At 46.1% G+C, this 20,966-nt stretch overlaps 1 protein-coding gene across 1 annotated transcript; it reads left to right on the top strand.

Moving 5' to 3' along the window:
* Positions 1–2,144: 2,144 nt before the first annotated feature.
* On the top strand, positions 2,145–20,277 carry GPR139 (G protein-coupled receptor 139). The gene is made up of 2 exons (XM_065851009.2): positions 2,145–2,315; positions 15,854–20,277. Exons 1-2 carry the CDS (start codon positions 2,195–2,197, stop codon positions 16,786–16,788), a joined length of 1,056 nt encoding a protein of 351 aa, XP_065707081.1. The 5' UTR covers positions 2,145–2,194; the 3' UTR covers positions 16,789–20,277.
* The last annotated feature ends 689 nt before the right edge of the window (positions 20,278–20,966 follow it).

Below are 20,966 nucleotides of genomic sequence, written 5' to 3'. Positions count from 1 at the left end.
TGAGAGACCCGAAGTGCTGCAAACTGGATGTGAGGCTTTTTAACCATTGGTGCCAAGCTACTGCTCCACTGCCATCTCCTTTGGTGTGTTGCTTTGCTGATAAACTTCACTTAGCTTTGAAACATCGAGTCACGATTTCAGCCCTACTGATATTTTACTCCACCAAAGAATAGGTTCTGGGAATCACCATTTGTTTTTTAGGAGGCATTAAAACATTTCTTTCCTCATCAGCTCTGTTGCAGCAATATGAGAAGAAATGACACTTTTTAAAATAACAAGGAGAAAAAACTGTAGGTTAAAATCTGGAAAAAAAACAGGCAGAGTTAATGTAACAGGGCTTTGTACTGTATAATTGTACACACCTCACTGCTTTATATAATTCTGTTGGTTCTTTGAATGAATGGTTTCAAAAGATCTCTTTTTAAAAGGAACACATGCACCTAAAGGCCATCCTAGCAGACTCTAACCATCTTTCAGACTACATTCACAAAGACATCAATTTAAAATAAACAGAGGAAAAATATATGTTTTTCCAGCATGTTTAACCTGGGAAGCTTGACAGCAGTTTTAGTACAGTTCAGAAACACCTATTAAACATTTAAGTGTATGAACAAGCTGAGTCTCCCAGAAAAGCAGCCTACTCAAGTCCTTGCAGAACCAGGGCCTTGCTCATTCCTTCTTGTGTTTTCAAACAGAAGCTAAACTACTTTTCAAACAGGATCATGAAAACCAAAGATACAGATACTTAGTGACCTGATGGTCTGTTTACAGCACTTGCCCTAATGGCGTCTCCCCACCAGCAGCATACTTTTAATGCTGTACTGTTATCCATGCTAAATGGTCAGGTGTCTTTGGAGAGCAACGACTTTGTTTAGTTCTGTAGCCCAATCGCTATATTCTTGTGTGTACCCCAACTGATGTGTCCCATTGACCAGCCTCACATGTATTGCCCACCTACACCATCCTTAGCCTGCTCTGGCAGGCACAGAGATCCAGGGGATTCTTCCCACACACGGTGGGGGCCGTGGGCTCAACCCTACATGCTTCTGGTGAAACAAGAGCTTGTTTTCTGCTCAGTGGAAGTGCACTGTAATCAAACACCTATTTTATCACTAAACCATGACCATCCTGAACACATCAATATGCTGTCATCTGTCCAGCCCACTGATCGGTAGCACAAAGCACAGGACTCTACCACCTTAATGTAACAAGCATAACTCTAAATCTTTTATTACTTAAACCTGAAACTATATATTGGAATACACAAACATTAAGGAATGGGTGGAAAAGATTTCTGAAATCTCAATTTCCCTTCTGCTTTGCCTCATGAGAATTAAACACACACGTCTGTTGTTCATGGGGGAGCACAGCGTATGTCACTGCTGGCCACCCCGGTCCCTCACCCTGCAGTGCCGTGAGGAGAAGAGTGACCCTGCAATTAACCCTGGGTTTGCATTTCAATTTTACAGATATAAACTCTCATTTCTAGATTTACTACTTTCTTCCCAGACTGTGTCAAAGCACAATCCAGGGCTGCCAGGCAGGTGCACCGCTAACGAACCCTGCCTCTGCTCTTTTGTTATGCTATTGAATTATGTGCCAACTTAGAGAAAACTTCCCTTTTCCTATCCCTCGCTGTGGACTGAGCTCTCTTACCACTGGGGCGGCGGCAGTGCACCCGTGGGGTTCATCCGCGGAGCTCACCCTCACCACCAGCCAGCTCCACGGCCGGAGTGACAGAGGCGCCAAGAGCCGGGCACCCCTGTGTTGACCCGGGCTGAGAGCAGAGAAGGTCCCGAGGAGCAGCCCCGAGGCTGGGTCTCCTCAGGCCCCCCTCCGCCAGGTTTCCCGTCCTCCTCGGGGCCCCGGACCCGCCTCTGCTGCCCAGGGGGTCCCAGGGCAGGCTCCGTCACACAACCAGCGGCAGAGGAGCGGCGGGTGCCGCCAGCCGGGGCGGCTTGAGGCGGGGGCCGCCCCGCCCCGCCGGCGGGAGCCGGGCTGATCCCGCCCCGTCCGGCCCCGCAGCGCCCCGCACCGCCGGGGGCCGCGCCATGTGCCGCCGCCCGCCGCGGGGACCGCGCCGCGCTCGCCGCCGCCGCTGAGCGTGCGAGGGGCGGGCGGGCGGCGCTGCCGGGGCGGCCCGTGCGGCGGAGTGAGCGCCAGCAGCGCGGCCGCGGGGAGAGCGGGTCCATCCATGGAGCACAACCACCTCCACCTCCACAACGGCTCCCTCCTGGCGCACCACCGCTATGGCTGCGGCTTGGGATACGCACCTGTCGTCTACTACAGCCTGCTGCTCTGCCTCGGGCTGCCGGGTGAGTGCCGCGCCCCGGCAGCGGGGAGCCGGCGGGGCCGGGACGCCGTGCCCGGGCTGCCCCGGGCGCTGCGGCGGCGGGTGAGGCTGCGGGGCTCCCGCAGAGCTGCGAGCAGCGCTCCCCGGAGCGGCTGCTGCCTGGCCGCCTGCGGGGCGGGGTGAGCGCGCTGCGGCGTCCCCCGGCTGCTGAAGGCACGGGGAAGGTGTTCCCTCGCGTACCTGGTGGGATTCACAGGGGCGTTTCTTAGACAGCATCTTCGCTGCCTGACACGCTGCTGTCCGGGGGTTTTCTCTCCCGCCGGGGTTTGTCCCTGCCTGCCCTCGCACCGCTGCAGTCGCTTTGCCACCCGGACTCGGGCGCTCTGACTTTGAACTTGACATACAAAGTCTCAGTCCGTCATGAAGTTTCTACCATAGCAAATCTGGCCATTTGAAGACAAAGCGGTACTGAGGACAGGAGTGCACTGGGTCTGTCCCCTATTGATCACATGCCAGGCTGGTAATAATCAAAAGTGTAGCTGTCGAGTTTTTCTGGTGCAAATCTCTGCTTGGCTCCCTGGGGCAGGGTTGGTTCTAGGAGCAATGTGCCACCAGTAAATAACTTGTCTAGGAAAGGAGCACGCTATCACAAGGTTAGCAGTCAGTTGTCTTACTCAAGAGCCTGTCCTTATGGCTGATGGAGCAGGGCAGTGTCTAGAAAGTCCAGTCTTAAGGTCAGCACCTTGCAAAGGCAATGCTGACACTGAGATCCCTGAGTGCAGGTACAGGGCTTAGAAGGAAGTCCCGGCTCACAGACACTAACTAGCCTCCAGACTGTATGATGTTCAGCAAAATTTCCTACTTACAAGGGGGACAAAGACGATAGAGAGATGCTGAGGATGAGAAAAGCAAGACACCCCAAATGGAGAAAGGATGGAGGTTTCAAGCATGGTATGAACACTCGTGAGACACCATTGCCAGCAGGCAGGTATCCACAGCTCAAAACATGCAGATGCCACATGAGCATCGTATCAGCATGACTGTCTCAGCTGAGACAGAGGACTGAGCAGGTTTTTCTCCCGGAGGGGTCTGTCTGAGGCTGTCAGTGAAATGCCTTGACACACAGAACTGCTTGTGCAGCACCACTTCTGTAGTTACAGACTGGGCTTCAGCAGGCAGAGCTCCCAGCACAGCACAGCCTGGGCGAGCAAACATCCCAGCTTGCTCCCTGCTTTAATGCTTCCAGCCTCGGAGAAGCTTAGAGTGATCCCAAGGATAGGCAGAATGAGTCGGGGAAAAGTTAGAGCAATCTGATGCACCAAGATGAACTGCTATTTTAAGAGCATGGTTGTGCCTATGCACAGCTACACATTTAAAGCACAATATAAAGTGGCAAGCAGCAATAATAGTTAATAGTCTACAATTTCTTAATGCTCTGCTCACCTTAATTTCTTATTCAAGCAATTAATTCATAGAAAAAATTTTTAATCAGACATGAAGAGAAGCCTGCCTCTGAACAGCACACATGCAATTACCACTCTGCATATGAATTGATGTTCTTTGTGTTAGTTTAATTTTTTTTTTCTCCCTGGCTTATAATTAAAATTTGAAGATTGGCTAATAGTTCACACTAATAGTTCAGAGAACTGAAAAGTTAAGTCCTATGTTTACCCACTGAGGATGCAGGGCTTAGACAAGAGTCTCTGCTCCACAACATTGATGAGTCTCAGCCCTGACCTAAAGAGACTCAACCAGCAGGGATGAGGAAGTACTCTCCTCTTCATTAGTTCCTTAGGGGCTGCTTAGATCTCCACAGTAATGACAAGCTCTGATTTCAACACCTGTCCCCTTGGAGCAGACCAAGACTTTCCCAAGATTATCAGGTGAAGTTTTATGAAGCAGTCTGTGGCTAAGCTTGCATTTGTATGTCTCTGAAACAGGGGAAAGTCTTACATACACAGACAAGAAAAATCACTTAATGAGCGTTGTACACATACTTGCACCAGCTCCCTAAGGATACTACATTGTAATTACAGACCCAACACTGTCATTTTAAGAACATGGCTAAAATCGGTGCATGATCCAAGTTTGCAGTGGTGCCACACATTTCTCAAGGGATCAGATCAGCAGTGGTACCAGTGAGAGCACTTAACAGAACCAGCCAAAGCACTTGGTGGTGTAATGCTGCTGAGTTCAGGGGACTTACATCAGGTATGTGGTCCCTGAGACTGCACAGAGATGAGAACAAGCTGGATATGTGTAGGGGAAGATTCACATGGCCAAGCTTGATTAAGGATATAGTATGGGGCAAGAACAGTGCTAAAAAAGAGCTTTTCATGTTTAATTTGAAGCTGTTCTTCAGTTTTTGAGCATTAGAAAATTGTAAAGGTAGCACAGGTATTACCTGTTAGAAAAAGAACCCTGGAGTCTGTGGGACCTCAGTAATTAGCTTTGTGTGGTGCCAAGAATTTTAGGGAAACATCTTCTAAGATCTGTCCTCAAATACAGCACTAGTGCAGTGTTTTGCTGAAATGGTTGACTCCTTGTCACAAATATTGAAGAAAGACTGATGAGAGGGAAGACCAGTTAACTGTTTCTGCCTTTGCTGCTCTGGTGTCTGAAGGAAATTTTACTAACTCAACAACTCCACTTTGAGGCCAAGCCATGCTAGGCCTGATTGTGCATGCAGAGAAAGCATCCTTTCACCTCCCTTGTATGACCCAGGCATCCTAGCAGATCCTGCTCTCAGCAGTGGCTCTTTCTCTCTCCCTCTTCAACCAGGCACCAGAAAGTCTGAAAAACGCTGAGATGGGAGAGAGCAAAGTGAACTCCCATGCTCCCTGCTCTGGTTGTAGCACACTGAGGCAAGTCCCAGGCTGTGCCCTGCAGAGGGACAACCACAGGGCTATCGCTGCAGGCTGACCCTGCTGCAGCAGGTACCACACACACTGCAGTGGCCACAACTGCCGGAGATGATAGCACCTTCTGATCAGCTGGGATGGGAAGTTGCTTCTTTTCCCTCTAAGCATAGGCCAGCAAGTGAGAGACTGTTTTCTGAAACTTGAGTGCAGATGTGCAAAGGGTCCCACAAGTGTGCAGTCCTGCTGCCAGGGGCAGGGGTGCCCCAGGAGCAGGCTGTGTGGGACAGGGAGAAACTGCCGGTGCAAGGGGTGGGGAGCAGAGCAAGGCAGCGGCGCTGGAAGCAGGGTCACACTCCCATTTAGAGCATGAGTTTATAATTTATGGGGCTGCTTTGCAGCCCCTGCTCTGCCATCTCTGTACTCCCCATGTCTGTCAGTTGGAGAGGACCTCTGAAGCATCTTCAGTTAGCCAGGAGGCAAGAGAGGGGCTGCAGGAAGGCTTAATGGAAGTATTTCTTGCTTTAGTGAGAGAAAATGCCTATGAAGCGGTCTTGTCAGATGTGAGTGAGGGAAGAAATTGCTCCGATTCAATCCAGGAGGGGGCTGGCAAGGAAGCAAAGAGCAACAGGTACCAACTCTCAGTCCATCTCTTTGCCAGTGAGAGCTGCACAAAGCAGCAACGCCAAAGAGCTCCTGCTGTAGTTGTGCCACTGAACATGGCCAGGCAGGTCAGGCAGAGGAGCAGCAATATTCACTGCAGATACCTGGCTGTGACCCTGATTCCTGCTTCATTAGAAGGTACAGCAGCAACTGAGTTGCCTTGCATGCAATCACCTTCCCCATCAGGGGGACAGCACACTGCTGCTGAACAGACAAAGTGGCAGCATTTCCTAGACTGGGGCCTGGCCTGATGCATGCTTCCAGGGGTCTCCTCTTCATGACAGTGCAGAGAGGCAGAGTAAAATCTGGCTTTCTTACTGTGTGACTGCTGGTTCCACTTTGCTCCCTGGAGAGCAATTCAACTTCAGGGATCATCATATCCCAGTGACAAAGGACAGGCACATACCTGGTACCCATACAGCATCCCCAGGAGGTAACAGACTTGCACCAATGCCCCAGGGAAGTGCTTCTCCAAACCTTGAGAGCCTGGTCTACATATTCCTTTTATTCATGCTTTAGGCTTCTGCTGAAAACCCATCACACCAATTTAAACTCAGATTCAGGGCTTGGCAAGCTTGGGAAAGCAGCCTGGACACACTTGGGTGCTCCCAGATGGAGGATGTGAACAGGTAGCTTTTGTGTCAGACCTGCTGCCTGAACAAGGTGTCGCAGAGATGGGGACAAGCCAGGTCATTCAAAGCCCAGCCATGAACAGAGCGCACTCAGCGGGCTCCATGCAGAGGGAGAGAAACTGTAGTCCTGACCTAGAGGAAGGTGTAAACTCAGCAGGGGTGCCTAACCTTTTTAGCCTTCCCCTAACAGATGACAGACCGTCTGTCCTTGCACAGCAAGTCAGCTCCTTCCTAGGGTGTTGGATTGACATGCACTGCGCCTGTGCAAACTGCAGTACCAGCCACAGGCAAGCTGAAATGACGGAGAACTGGTCCTTCTGGAGTCTTCTCCCTGTATGCAGCTTGGAATAAGGAGGCTACCTGGGAGGTGTTCAAGGTCATTGTCCTGGCAAGGCAGGTACTGCTGATGAGCTGAGCACCCCTCATCTAAGAGACCAGCACCACACAGCAGCCCAGCTGTGCTCCCTCCACTCCCAGTAGTGTAGGAGGAACGAGACCTGAAGAGTGTTGCCACCTCCATGCTTACAGCCACCACCTGCTTAGTACCATGAGTAAGAAGGGGGACAGGTAGCAATGTTTGTTGATGACTCACATGGCATGTAATACCCAGTACATACCAAAGCAGGCAAAAGGCAGGTGTACATACAGTACACAGCAGTACAGAAGTGTGACCCATCTTGGATTCCTGCCATCTACTGCCTCATGTATACTTCTGCAATCACAGTGCAGGCTTCTGATTAAAGGGAGCATTTCCAACACCTGAATAAATAGCCTCTCTCATAACAGCACACCTGAACAATAGAAGTGCTAAAGGAAGATCTGAAAATATGAGTGGAAGAATTTTTACATGCAGAGTTATGACCTTGAAAGAACAGCACTCTTCAGCTGTTGCTCATTAGATAGAGTTCACACAACGAATAAGAACTGAACCCTCCTGAGGCCTCATTCAACTCCCCTTTTATTTGAAGACCATACTTTCTCTGACTTAAAATCTGAATTGGATGCAAAGCCAGTACACTGCATCCTGCTTAAAGAAGGACAAATAAATTGGCAGAACTTTAGCTTAGCTATCAGAGCAAGCGAAGGGCACTGCAGCACATTACAGTAGCACTACTGGACAGAGGGGAACAGAACTGCTGCTAACGTGCTTAAAATGAGTCACTTCCTATTGTAAAATGAATGCTTTTTCTTTAAGGGAAGAAGACTCGTTATGAAAAAGAATAGATTCATTACAGTGTTCCTGCACAGAAACAGTGACAGCAAGGCGTGCAGATGGGAGCAATTTAGTTTGGTCACTGTGTCTGTGACTGTGGCCACCACAGCCTGGCAGCCTGAAAGGCAGCGTGTGGCTGAATCCATGCTAATGCAGAGAAGGACTTGATTGCACATCTCTGAACGCCACTACAGAGCACAACTTTGCGTTTCCTCTGCCATATCATAGGAAACAACACAGTCAGGGCTGTAATGGAAACGAGGTGCAATATTCAGGAAGCTCAGTAGACTATGAAGTGCACAACCTTGCATGGCAGGCTGCTGAAATGGATTGAGAAGGAAAAACTCCAAAGGAGATTTTTTTCTTGAAATGACAATGACACAAAAGAGAGAGCACAGCCAGTTTTCACGGTAGGTGGGTAATGCAAAGCCCCCAGTTGTTAAGAAGCCAAGCCATTCAGAAGCACTAGGCAGTCTCATATCCTGCTGTTCTTCATCCACCCCCGTACTTAGTTCTCTCTTCCTCCTCCTCGTTCTGCTCCCCTCCATAAAATAAGGGTGAATCAGCAGAAGCAAGCCAGCAGGAGAAGGCCTTCATCCGCAAACATGAAAACAATTTGCTGTAGGCAAACAAACAGCATGGAGATGTCCTGACATGGGGTGCTCTCTTTCACACACCACATGTAAAGCAATGCCTGGCCACAAAAGCTTTCACCTTTTGTTTCAGGTGATCTTTTTGAGTCTTTAATCTATTTCCCATTAACACCAGAAAAGGAAACAAAGCCAAAATTAACCCCTTGAGCACAGGAGACCTTGCACACAATTCAATTGTCATTCTGCAGAATAGAGATACATACATATGTAAGGATCCTAAACCCCAATATCCAGAGCGCTGTTGGTGCCGTTCTGGAGGTGACCTGATGGGAGAAGCTGGTGCTGAGTTGTCCCCCAGGACACCAGTGCAGAGGGAATGAAGTAGAGGCTACCAAGGAGGACCAGAATTAGCAGTACAGAACATGACCAATATCCATGGAAGAGAAGCCTGCCTGTTGAAACACTGAACACATCTTTTTCACTGAAATTGTTCTCTTCTACCACCTGAAACGGAGAGTCCCTGGAACTGTACAGTCATTTAACTTCTCCATCTTTTCAATCAGCGGGTGCATTGACTGCACACATAGGTGCACTAGAGGTTGTTTTTGGTTTCAAGACAAATTACCTGTCAGTCAGTTACATCAGACTAGGATATCGCACAAACATTTGTTCATTCCAGGTGTGTTTTCTTCAATGTCCAGACTAGCACAGCAAAGAATGATATATTTAGTGTGGATGCAGCATATTTTCTGTGGGGGAAATAGAGCCAAACAGCAATGATTTTACACAGTCTGCAATTTCCTGCATATTGTGTAAAACTGGCATAGTCTCTGAGAAAGCTTGGCCATGAGGTTTGCGAGCCTGAACTCCTATTGCATTAGCTAATGCTTTAGGAAGACATAAAAACTTTGGGTTTTAGCAAAACCACAATCAACAGTAAAATCCTCTTAATTATTCATGTTCAGTAAAGAATTCCTGCCAGTGCTCTTATGAAATCACATCCTACCTCCATCCTAGTAGTCCCATCAAATACCTTTGGCACCTGCCTCGGTGCTTTGGCATCCGATATCAAAAGGGTAGAATGGTTTTGTCATCCTCGAGCTCAAGTTACTCAGCTTGAGACCTCTTAAACCTTGCTGACAGCCCACATTTAGAAGCCACAGACACCTGCCAAATGAGACACCTGTATTGCCTTGAAAATCTCCATCTGTCCAAATACATTGCATGAATAACCAAATCTCTTTTATGATTTCTGCATTATTTTGCAGATTGCTTTTTCTCCTCCCAGCACTGATTTCCATTAGAAAGCTTTACTGCTCTGGTAGCAACATGCAAGGCTAGATTTTGGGATGTAAGTTTTAGACATTTTTATCCTCGTGAAGGTATCTCTAAGAAAGGCTTCAGGGGATAAACGTCCAAGAGTCTTTAGAGACTTTCTGTGCTGTAGGCCCAGCTCAGGAAAGGTGAATGAGGAGGGTGAAGACAGCAAGAGGAGAACCAGATCCCTGTCATGTTAACACACGTCTGTCACCGGTGAGTGCGTACTGGGCCTCCCTGCATCTTAGCCTGGCATTCCTTCTGGGCTGTTCTTATATTGCAAAAGTAACCCTATTTTATAAAGGCTAGGGTAAAAAGCCTACTCCGACCATCTAGGAAAACTGAAAGCAATGCAATGTAATTACACCTGTCTGCCAGACAAGTTACTGCACTTGAGCCTGAGTGGCTGGCAAGGCTCAAAGTGAATCCCTGGCCATCGGCGTCTCCACGCCATTACCGTGTCTGTGCCCTCCAACAGCAAGGAAATGCCTTTGGCTGGATTAAGACTCTCCTCTGGCCTCCATGACCAGCCAGCGCCAGCCGCCAAGCAAAGTGCTCCATTCATAGCATCCTTCCCCAGAGCCACCTCAGCTAATAAACACTGTCAGTGAGAAAAATGTCCTTGGAGGCCAGATTTCGTCGTTAGAATCTGGCCTCTGACATCAACTCATTAATTCACCTGTGACTTGTAAGCACAAGGCCATGCCACATTTTCTCTAGCAGTCACTAACCCGCTCTCCTGCATATGGAGGGGAGTTTGGGTACCCTGGGCAGGAGCCCAGTCTTCCTGTACCTCCAGGCTCACTTTTGCCCTCAGAGCTGGCACGGTCTGTCCCTGCACAGGGGATTTCTAAGCACAAACCACATGAGAGCCTTCCTGCAAGGTGCGAAACCTCCTCCCGTGACAGTCCTGTATCCATACCTGCTGTAGCTTTTGCGATGCTAATTTTTTGGCTCAGATATCCCTCTCCATCCCCTGGGAGATGATGCAGGAACCAGCAGAAGGGGCTGAGGGCCCTTCCCTCCCAAGGGTGAATGGGTACGTGCTGTTCGGCAGCACTCAGACAATTGAACAACAAATGAATTTATCTTAAAAAACAATCCTCACAGGAACTCTCAGGGAAGGAAAAACTTGTATAGCACGAATGATATTCTATAAAGTATCTCTCTATGGTTCACAACAGTTTAAGTAAGGATCTCAGGATATGATAAAAAAGAAGAACAAATTACAAAATAAAGGAACAAATCACATGAGCCATGAGCAGGCACCATTCACTAAGGTTGTCCCCATCTGCTGTAGTGCTGAGTTTGACCCATACTAGCTCTAAGAAAAAAACATGTAACTGCCCTATCGTCTTTAATGACAAACAGCATCCAGGGGTCATTTTTAAAGGCCATATAACCAGCTGTAGCCAACATCATCAATAAACACATTTACTTTGCCACAGCATTTTAATTTTTTTATTTTTAATACTCCTGTTACATTGGCTCCATCAGAAATCATCCAGTGTCAGCATCTTTTCCAGAGAGCTCCCACACAAAGCAAAGGCTGAACACCATTCTCATCCAATCTGGTAACTACCGGTGAATGGCTGAGCTAGTAACCATGGCCGGATCTGGCTGCTGGACATGGCACCTGTTTACATTTTAATATTGCCTCTAGCTTAGAGGAAATTATCTATTCCCATCAAGCCAAAACACCCACTTTTTCACCGTACATTTTCTGAATATTGTACTTAGTCTTAAAGTTTCTAAATCCAAGGAGGAGCTGTTACTAACATATTTTTTAAAACAATTTAAAAATTCCCATTCGTAAACTGTCCCTCTCTGTGCCAGTCAGGTGACTAATGCAAGGCCTACAGAGTAGTTTCATCCATTGCACAATAATTTGTAGGGATCCTAGCAACAACTGTATTCAGTAAAAGGTGTCCATTATATTCAGTGACCTAATGTTTATCACGCTCGGTAAGCAATGCTCATGGCCACTTCATTTAGGTAGTTTATGATGCTGAACTACTGAACCACACAGCAGGCCTTATTTCCAACGCAGCAGCGCTACCACTTGCGTTGCAAAGGCCGTTTCACTGCACAGGCTGCTGTGTATGTGCAAAATGCTCTCAATAAAACAAACAAAACCACAAAACCAAACCCCAGAAATGGGCCTATTTCTTCTTTGGACAGATACAATTGCTCCTGCTTAAGTTCACACATGGCAATAATAGTCGGTGGAAGGAGCTCTATGAATCCCCTGCAAAGACTGTGGTTAGACACTATTTGAGCTGCGAGTGTAATCCACAAAACAAGAAGATGAGGAGAAAGCTGTGCCTTTAGGTCCCAGGCACTGCAAGACTGCCTGGGCTCTGCAGACAAGGCAGCGTGGCTTTGTCACAGGAAGCAAATGCAAATCCATATAAGAAACCAAGGTTACTCCTAAAGGATGTTCCCTCTCAGATATGCAGGACAAACAGCATGAATTTCAGTGCTACAGTTTGTACTCAGCAGCTGATAAAGTCAGAGAAGATATCAAAGGAGAGATGCAAGTATCCCATGGCAAAGCCTGGCTGAGTTAGAAGGTTGCTGCATTTTGAGCAGCATGGAGTTTGGGGCTCAGGGACCTTCAGATGATGTGCCTCAAAAGCATCCTCATGACTTAAGGGAAAGAATTGAGACTGCCATGTCTTACAGTTGCTTCTCATAATTGCTTGTAGCATCTCAAGGCTTCAGCCAGCTAGTCCCTCATCAAGCCCTGGCTCTCAACCAGATATTTATAAATTTAGAATACTGCACTGTAGCAAGCAGCACTGCCATAAATTCCCATCTGTCATCCTCTAATCAACTCCTAGCATAGTGATCAATCTTCTTCAAATTCAGATGATCTTAACTACTTAGTATCTTAAAAAAAACCAACCAAACAAAAAACACCACAAGAAATGGGCAGCATACCATCCAGGACAATTTAGGAGCACTGACCTATCCAGAAGCTGTAGATCCACATACATTAAGTAGACACAGATATTTTTATATCCCCATCATAATTTCTGCCATTGTCGTCACTGCTGAATACAATATTAGTGCAAGAATTAGGGTAGACAAGGTTAAAACGTGGTCACAAATGCTCTTCCATCACCTTTCGCATGCAGTAGGTAATTTTTGTCCATAGGAGAGCTTGTGGGGCACTGAGCAGGTACCCAGGAGTCACTGAGATGCTGCCACAAGGACACAGTTGTTCACACAGAACACTGATCCCACCCATTTCCCATTTTACTGAGCTTTAGACAGTGTTTGAGGACACAGCAAGGACTAACAATGCTGGCTAGGAAATGGGTGAAGGACTGAGACTTATCTGTAGCTCTGCTTTACCTTTCCTATACAGCATGCAGCAGGAAAAATATTCCCAAACCCTCTGCTAAGACACTGTTGTACTGGCAACTTTCTGCTGCACCCCAGTATATATCTGTTTTCACAAAGTAAATGATATTACTATATTTTGTATCATCCAGACAGAAAAAGCCCTAACGTGATCCTACGGAAAGCATTTCCAATACAAGATACTGTAACCCTTGCAGAAAAATTGGATAGAGCTTGCACGTACTTTGTCAGATCAATTTTCTCATCCGGCTCACCAAGCAAAGCTCACTGGCATTAGACGAATAACTTGCATTTCAGAACATGCTGTTACTGCTGTTGCTGGGAACCCTGAGAAACACGGAGGGAGGGGGTAAAGAGCAAAGGACTGCTCATAAATCTGCTCTCGTCAGAAAATGGGAGGGGGGTTAGAACCAAACAGCAGGACCCCGCAATGGGCAAAAGGGTTGGGGAGCATAGCTACTGTGCCTGGATATGGCACAGCTTGAGCATCCCTGCAGGAGCTCCTCCAGCAGGGACCAACGTCCCCAAGCATCCCCCTTGCTGCATGCTGGCTCCTGCACACTGGCTCCCACTGCTGCTGGAGTGAGTCAGACCCAGGGCATTGAAAGAGAAGATGAACCCCATGGGTCTGTGAAGCTAAGCCACTCAGCCTGGCTGGCCAGGACTGACAGGGACTGCAGAATCATGATAAACACTCCAGCTCGAGGATTTCCTTGACAGTACATCACTCACTGTACCTCTAGGGCTCATCAGCAGGCACAACAGAGGCATTTTGTAAGCAAGTAAATGAAAAATGACACAGCAGTTCTGACTACATCAGCCCCATCTCCCACGTCTGCTGCGAGCTGAAATCAATGCAGGTGCATTCCTGTTAATGGAGAATCAGGAAAATTCCCCCAGAGGCAATTTGAGACAATTCTGTTGGAAAGATATTTTTTATTTGGGGAAGGAATCAGTTGATTGTCATGTTTGATTTAGTTTTGTTCCAAGATACAGAATTAATACATTAAGTTAATATAAAAATACATGACACTTATGAGGGCTATTACTCAAGATCATTCATTCTGCGGTAGTTCATTTCCCTGGTGGCAGAAATCTGCTCCCAGACAGCAGGCTTGGAAGGCATTTCTGAAGGAGGCAGTTTTCTCCAGTGCATTTTCAGTAGCAGGAGATATGCCCTAGGTCACCATTACCTTAATGTCAGCAACTTCCTTTCTCTCTGATTTAAAGGAATCCTTACAATTATTGTTGATTTGGTTTGGGAAATCCATCAAAGCTGTCAGAAATGTTTGAAGCATCGAATGTGCAGAAGAGGTGATTTAGAGGACACTTACAAAAATGTTAAATATCAACATTTAGCAGCCTCTTGTACAGTAAACCAGATCTCTGATTTTTAAGCACTACTTGATGTATCTTAGCCAAGTGATGTAACTTCTGATGGGAAGAATCATGCCTGTCTCATTCCAGCCATACTGCTAGGAAGAATAATGGGATTTTTCCTCTCAAATCAAGACTTACACAGTAAGTTCTAGCAAACATGAGCAAGTAGTTAAAATTTGGCTACACCTTAGTGCTCCAGGAAAGCTTCTCAAGGCCTGCAAGGGCCGTTTGTATCCATGTTGGGGAGCTCTGCCTGGCCAGGGCCTGTAGGACTGAGCCCTTCCAATAGCATCCCTCATAGTACTGGTTCCAGCAGCCACTAAAGTGTATCTTTAAGTTGAATCACAGCTTTAGAAGACTGAAGCAAACCAGACAGTGAAGCAGAGACAAGACACTTGAGCACTTCACCAGAAAACATTATTTGTCATGCAATACCTCTAGGCATGGTTTAGGTGATGGGTCTGTATTGTGGCCAAAGAGCTGCAAGCAGATGCTTTTTCAGGAAACCCACGAATGTTTACACTCAGACTGAATCAGAACATCCATCCCATCTGATGTGACCAGCAGGATTACCTTAAAGGCTCAACTGTATCACTCCAGAGGAAAATGGCCTTGTAGTTGAAGAAGGACTTGTAAAGAACAGCTCTGAATAAGTAAGCACATCTTTGTGGAACAGATCAGTTCAGTGGTGGGGAGGCACTTCCTCAGAGCCCATCCATAGGAGAGCGGGTCAAACGGGCAGGACTGAATTTCAGGAGATTCATCCTGGGCAGAGCTGAAAAATTTGAGTGCTGCAAAGCACCTCCAGCTCTCAAGAAGCCAAGGACACGTGTAACCCTGGAAGTCCTCCTCTTGATTAGGATCCCACTCAGTCAAGAGAAAATTACCTATACAGGTGAGCTTTGATCTTAGCTCTTTTTAGATGGAGTTCAAAACTAAAACAGGCAGGCACCCCAAGCTGGGATGAGGAACAAAATGTCTCTCTCCAAAGCCCACCCTTCTCATTTGTCACGTGTAAAAAAAAATAAACAAACAAGAATAAAGCAAGGGGGGAAATAAGAAAGGTATCTTTGTGTGAGACATTATGTTTTGCTGCTGCTGCTCCTCTTACCTCCCTGTGCCCCCTGCTCAGGATGCTGCTCCATGCCCGCAGCAGCAGCGGGGCTGACCAGAGAGCAGCCAGAGCGCCAAGGCCTTAACTCAACCTCTCCATCTGTTCTGAGGAGACAAAGGGCTGCTGGACACCGCCTAACCCTGTGCCTGGGAATGAAGGTCCTGACTTTGTCGCTCATCCTGGCCTGCCAGGACACTGAGTGTTTGTGTATTCCACTGCTAGAGCAAGGCCACACGTGGCTCTCATTGCAACAGCTTCTCTGAGGGACACAACTGTAGCATTTTTCTTTTGTTTTGGACTTGAACAAAAGTGATCATGTTGCCAAGTGCTTGCACAGAGCTAGTGCTCCAAGCAAGTGCTCAGAAAAGCTGGTGTTATTGATACATCTTAATAGCCTAACTCTGCATTTCTGTCTCCACAGCAAACATCTTGACAGTCATCATCCTCTCCCAACTCGTGGCTCGCAGGCAGAAGTCCTCCTATAACTACCTTCTAGCTCTAGCTGCTGCTGATATCCTGGTTCTCTTCTTCATTGTCTTTGTTGACTTCCTCATGGAAGACTTCATCTTAAATAAACAGATGCCTCAGGTACTGGACAAAATAATTGAGGTCTTGGAATTTTCTTCCATCCACACCTCCATTTGGATTACGGTTCCACTAACGATCGATAGGTATATAGCTGTGTGCCATCCGCTGAAGTATCACACGGTTTCCTACCCTGCTCGTACTCGAAAAGTCATTGTAAGTGTCTATATCACCTGCTTTTTGACCAGCATCCCCTACTATTGGTGGCCCAATATTTGGATTGAAGACTACATAAGCACATCAATGCACCATGTCCTCATCTGGACCCACTGCTTTACCGTATACTTAGTGCCCTGCTCCATCTTCTTCATCCTGAATTCCATCATTGTGTACAAGCTGCGACGAAAGAGCAATTTCCGACTGCGAGGGTACTCCACAGGGAAAACAACAGCCATTTTGTTTACTATAACTTCTATTTTTGCCATACTTTGGGCACCAAGAATAATCATGATATTGTATCACCTCTACGTATCGCCTATAAACAACAGCTGGGTGGTACATATTGTGTCGGACATCGCCAATATGCTAGCACTGCTGAACACTGCAATTAATTTCTTCCTCTACTGTTTTATTAGCAAAAGATTTCGCACAATGGCAGCTGCCACACTGAAAGCCTTCTTTAAGTGTCAGAAGCAACCTGTGCAATTCTATACAAATCATAACTTTTCCATAACAAGCAGCCCTTGGATTTCCCCTGCCAACTCTCACTGCATCAAAATGCTGGTTTATCAGTATGATAAGAATGGAAAGCCTATAAAAATATCACCATGAAAAGGCAATAGTTGGAGTTTCTGGGTGCAAGTTATTTTCAAGTGGTTACATCTGCCGGATGTAATTTGCTGAAACGGCTGTTTTGAAGAGAGGTCATTTGATTTCATTTCCCTGGGAGACCAAGGGCAGATCAGACTGTGAGAAGGAATGGAAGCCCTTGATTTTAGGAGCAAAAGTGAGAAGGCAAACACCTCTGTCTCTTACATAGCATTCTGAATATGCTTCAGAGTTCAAGTCTTAGCGTTCAGTCGCACTCAAACGTTTTGCATCCCAGCACCAGTGCAGTCCAAAGTCATCGGAGGGGGGAAGTGACAACAGTGTTTAATTACAACCTTTTAAAACACAACAACAAAACCTTACTTGACCATGCAGTTCAGTATCAACAGAGCAAATAGATGCTTTTATGTACTGTGGAAGATGCCATTTCTGGTGTGTGCACTTGCCAAAAATGATGTGTTGTTTCTGACATGAAGTCCCACCACACAGTCTTGCTGCCAAGACCTCATTGCAGGAGGCAGCCTGCAAGGCATGAACTGTGAAAGCCCTTTTCGGCTCATTTGAACAAGGCTCAAGGACCGACCTAGTACCTATTGCAGCTTTAGCATGGAAAGAAATCCTGCAAGCTGTCAATATTCATATATTTTAAGTTGTTATTTAAGAATGCGACTGAGACAGGGGAGTTCAAGGGAGGGAGGGAGGTTTCTAGAGCCAAGAACAAGAGCAGCATCTTTTCCTAGCTATTTCAGTTATGGTGTCTAAAGACTTTCAATTGTGAGGCCAGGTCCTGCCTGATGCAGAGCTCCCACCAAAGCTGCTCTTGTGACGCTCAGAGTGGTCACAGCCTTCAGGTTCCTTCTTAATCAAAGAGTCTCAGTTATCCCCTGTGTTCAGGCCTTTAGGGATTAACACATAAAAACCTCAACCTAAGATTTTCTCCTTACAGATTATGCCATCCTATTGCAGATTTGCCATTCCATTGTAAAAAAAAAACAAAACCAAACCAACAAACTGCTGAATACTCAACAGCAGTACAAACATAGATCAGCACAGACTAAAGCTTTTAAATATTTACCTTATTTAAAGTAGCTTAACTTCTTTTCCTTCATGCTCAAAAACGAGCAGCCCAGCAAAGCTGAGTGTGAGGAAAGACTTACAGGAAGGCGGAAATTAATTTCTTTTAATTTCCCTCCTTTCAAATCTTGGCATGTGGTCTCTCAAAGCCACGCACCACAACCTTTTCACTTCTATACAGGGCACTTAATGCAGCCTTACTGAATGTGAGAGCAGACTTCCTTGCGTGGTGAACACAAGCACAACGTGGTCAGTGGACACAGCGGCTTCTCAGTAACCGCAAATAAGAAGTACCTGGTGCTAGCACTGTGTTTGTGCCTCTGCCCGTCGCCATCGCGGAGCCTGTGGTGCAGTAGGGACTAATGCAGCGATGTCCTCTGAGAAGGGATCCAGTCAGTCCCACTTTGGTGGGATCTGAAGGCTGAAAGCATCTCTCTAAAACCCACGGATGGCTCAGCTTTGGTGCATTTTCCCTAAGAAACACCAACTCTGCAAAAGTCCTGCTGAGGACAACAACCTGGTTCCCATCTGCCACAAAGGTTGCATTTGCACACCGACTTGTACTGGCATCCTGCAAGAGCAAATGAAACCCATACCAAACCTGAGCATGCCTTTTCCAGGAGGGAGCAGCAGCAGAAGGCATAAGCCATGGAGATCAGGACCCCAGGCAAAGCCTGGCTCATGTATGGAGGGGCTTTTTCAGGAGAGATCAAGGCTACTCAGGTCAGTCAGTCAGGAGCACAGAGACGGGATGCTCAGCAGCTAAGGGAGCACGCAGCCCCATCCTCTCCCACTGGCAGAGCAGCTGGAAGAGCTGCTGAGCACCTATGTGAGGTGCTGGAGCATCCTAGGGACCACACTGGTTAGGGCAAGGAGGGGGCACATCTGGGGAGAGGAGCTGAGAGCAAAAGCTGAGCCTTTTCCCCCTCACCCACTGAAGGGATGCTGCCCACCTAAACCTCCCCCGATTCAAAGGGAAATCAGGAGCCCCCTCATCCTGTAGGCTGTTTGTCCCCGTGGATCTCAGCAAATCTTCACACTAACCTGCAATAATAAAGCAAAAAAGGGATGCTCAGCCTTGCTGTCTGTCGTGGCAAGGTTAAAATTATTGCTGTCTTTACCAGTCTTTTACAGAAATTCAGTTTTGTGGCCATGCCTTCTACCCTCCTCTCAGAAACCTCTCTCTGGTCTTTGTCAGTTGATAGTAACCAAAGTTACCTTACAAAAAAGGTACTGTATGTTTCATTTTGGGAAAACACTGTATTTATAACTTATTTTTATTCTAATTTTGTTATGAGGAATGCTTGTCTGAGGTACATGTGAATGAGTCTGAAGTGCAATATCTGTATAGATAAGTGGTTCATTTTTGAGAATGTAACTATTGAAAAAATTATTTATACAAGAAGTTCACTATTCTACTTAATATAATAGTAACATTAGAGAAAATAGTGTTTAGGGCTTTTATTTATTAAAAAATTTCAATTAAGTGCATGGCATATGCTGCCATTCACATGGTATAATTTATTAGGTTTTGTAACAATGTTTATTCTGCAAACTAGCAGTGTCATCTGACTTTTCCTGTCCTGATGATGTATTTTTGTAAATTACCATATTTAAAAACAACAACAAAATAATCTTTCTGCGTCTTTATTTCCCACTAAAAATAACCCATTAAATTGTTGTAACTTCATTTGAAAAAACTTGCAACGTTTTCCCATATAATTTTAGAAACAACAAGGTGCAATTTTCATGTACAGTAAATAGGTCATTTCATTTCTGATAATTTAGGGCTTTAAGAGCTTACTTCCAAAGCCCCTTGAAGGCAAAGGGAAAGTTGCTTGTGGGTTTTGTGGTTGTTTTTCCAGTCCTCATTGATTTAGGAGGGCTTTGGATCAAGCCGTATCTTGTTAACAGTCCAGTTTGGATAATAAAGCCTTGACTTTTTAGTCTGCCGTATGGAAGCTGCTGTTGATAATACTTGCCTTATTTTTGGTTGTGTGAAGTATCTTGCAATGACTGTTGCTAACTAGCCAATGTCTTGCTGTATTATTCGTACCTCCTAATTTTCCACTAGTAAAAACTTAACCAAGCACATACAGTGTCATTATTTAGGGAGAAAGTACCCTGGAGACAAAACTATCTTTGCTGTGGAGATGGTCTTTTGTACTCTATTTATATTTCAAATATCTACAATTAGAAACAACGAGCTGTGAATGGACGGTTTTACAATTACTTATAGGTGCATGTCCTTGAAGGCCACAGCTAGGAACAAAATACTTTTTAGATGAGTCGCCGGTATATAAAATTATAGGACCTATCACCTATTTAAAGTGTGAATATCGATATTTTCATAAGTAGACAATATATTGTGTTTGACAAACTTGTTTGTAATATAATAAATTATGAGATGGTACATAACTTACTACCGTGTTTGGAGCTATTGTTTGATTTATAGATTCTTATGATATACTTTTGATTTATAGGTATTTATGGTATACTACAAGTAAGACCAGTACTTCACAACCATTACTCAGTAAAACACGGCCTTGGATTATGGGTTGAAATGCTGAAAAAAAATCTGAAATGTAAGATGTATAAATTATTACTGGCCCATTTCTTAATTTTGAACCAAAGTACCAGCTGCTGTAAGTTCACCTGTTGAAGTCAATGAATCCCTATCCATAATATCAGGGAAACATTGGACCTGGAACTGTTGACACCTGTCCAAAGCAGCAGTGATGCCAGGAAATGAGGGTGATGTCCCCGGTCATTGCAAGCGATGAGATACCCAGACAGTTGGGCCCAGGAAAGCAAAACACGTAACCCTAATTCACACCATCAAACGATGACAGAATCAATGGCATATGCTCCCCTGCGAATAGGCTGTACTCAGTCACAGGAGTCAGACTAAATGGGAGAAATGACAGTTTGAATCAAACTGGAGAACAAAATGGGGCATTAACAAGGAAATCCTCCCAAACCAGTCTCCCTGTGCATGCACAAGGTCCGCGTGTTTTACAGGCTCGTCACCTGTCTTTGAGATGGGTACCTGGAGCTGCTGCTCCATCAGCTGGTGATCCCAAACATTTTGGATTTCATATGTTCCT

This window comes from Patagioenas fasciata, chromosome 15 (genome assembly GCF_037038585.1).
Source record: "Patagioenas fasciata isolate bPatFas1 chromosome 15, bPatFas1.hap1, whole genome shotgun sequence".
NCBI classification, from domain to species: domain Eukaryota; kingdom Metazoa; phylum Chordata; class Aves; order Columbiformes; family Columbidae; genus Patagioenas; species Patagioenas fasciata.
The sequence above is the reverse complement of the archived record's forward strand: the minus strand, read 5'-3'. Positions and strand labels throughout refer to the sequence as shown.

Coding starts and splice junctions, on each gene's coding strand:
- GPR139 (XM_065851009.2), top strand. CDS start 2,195: ATGGAGCACAACCACCTCCACCTCCACAACGGCTCCCTCCTGGCGCAC. Junction 2,316..15,853: donor GCTCTGCCTCGGGCTGCCGG/GTGAGTGCCGCG, acceptor CTGTCTCCACAG/CAAACATCTTGACAGTCATC.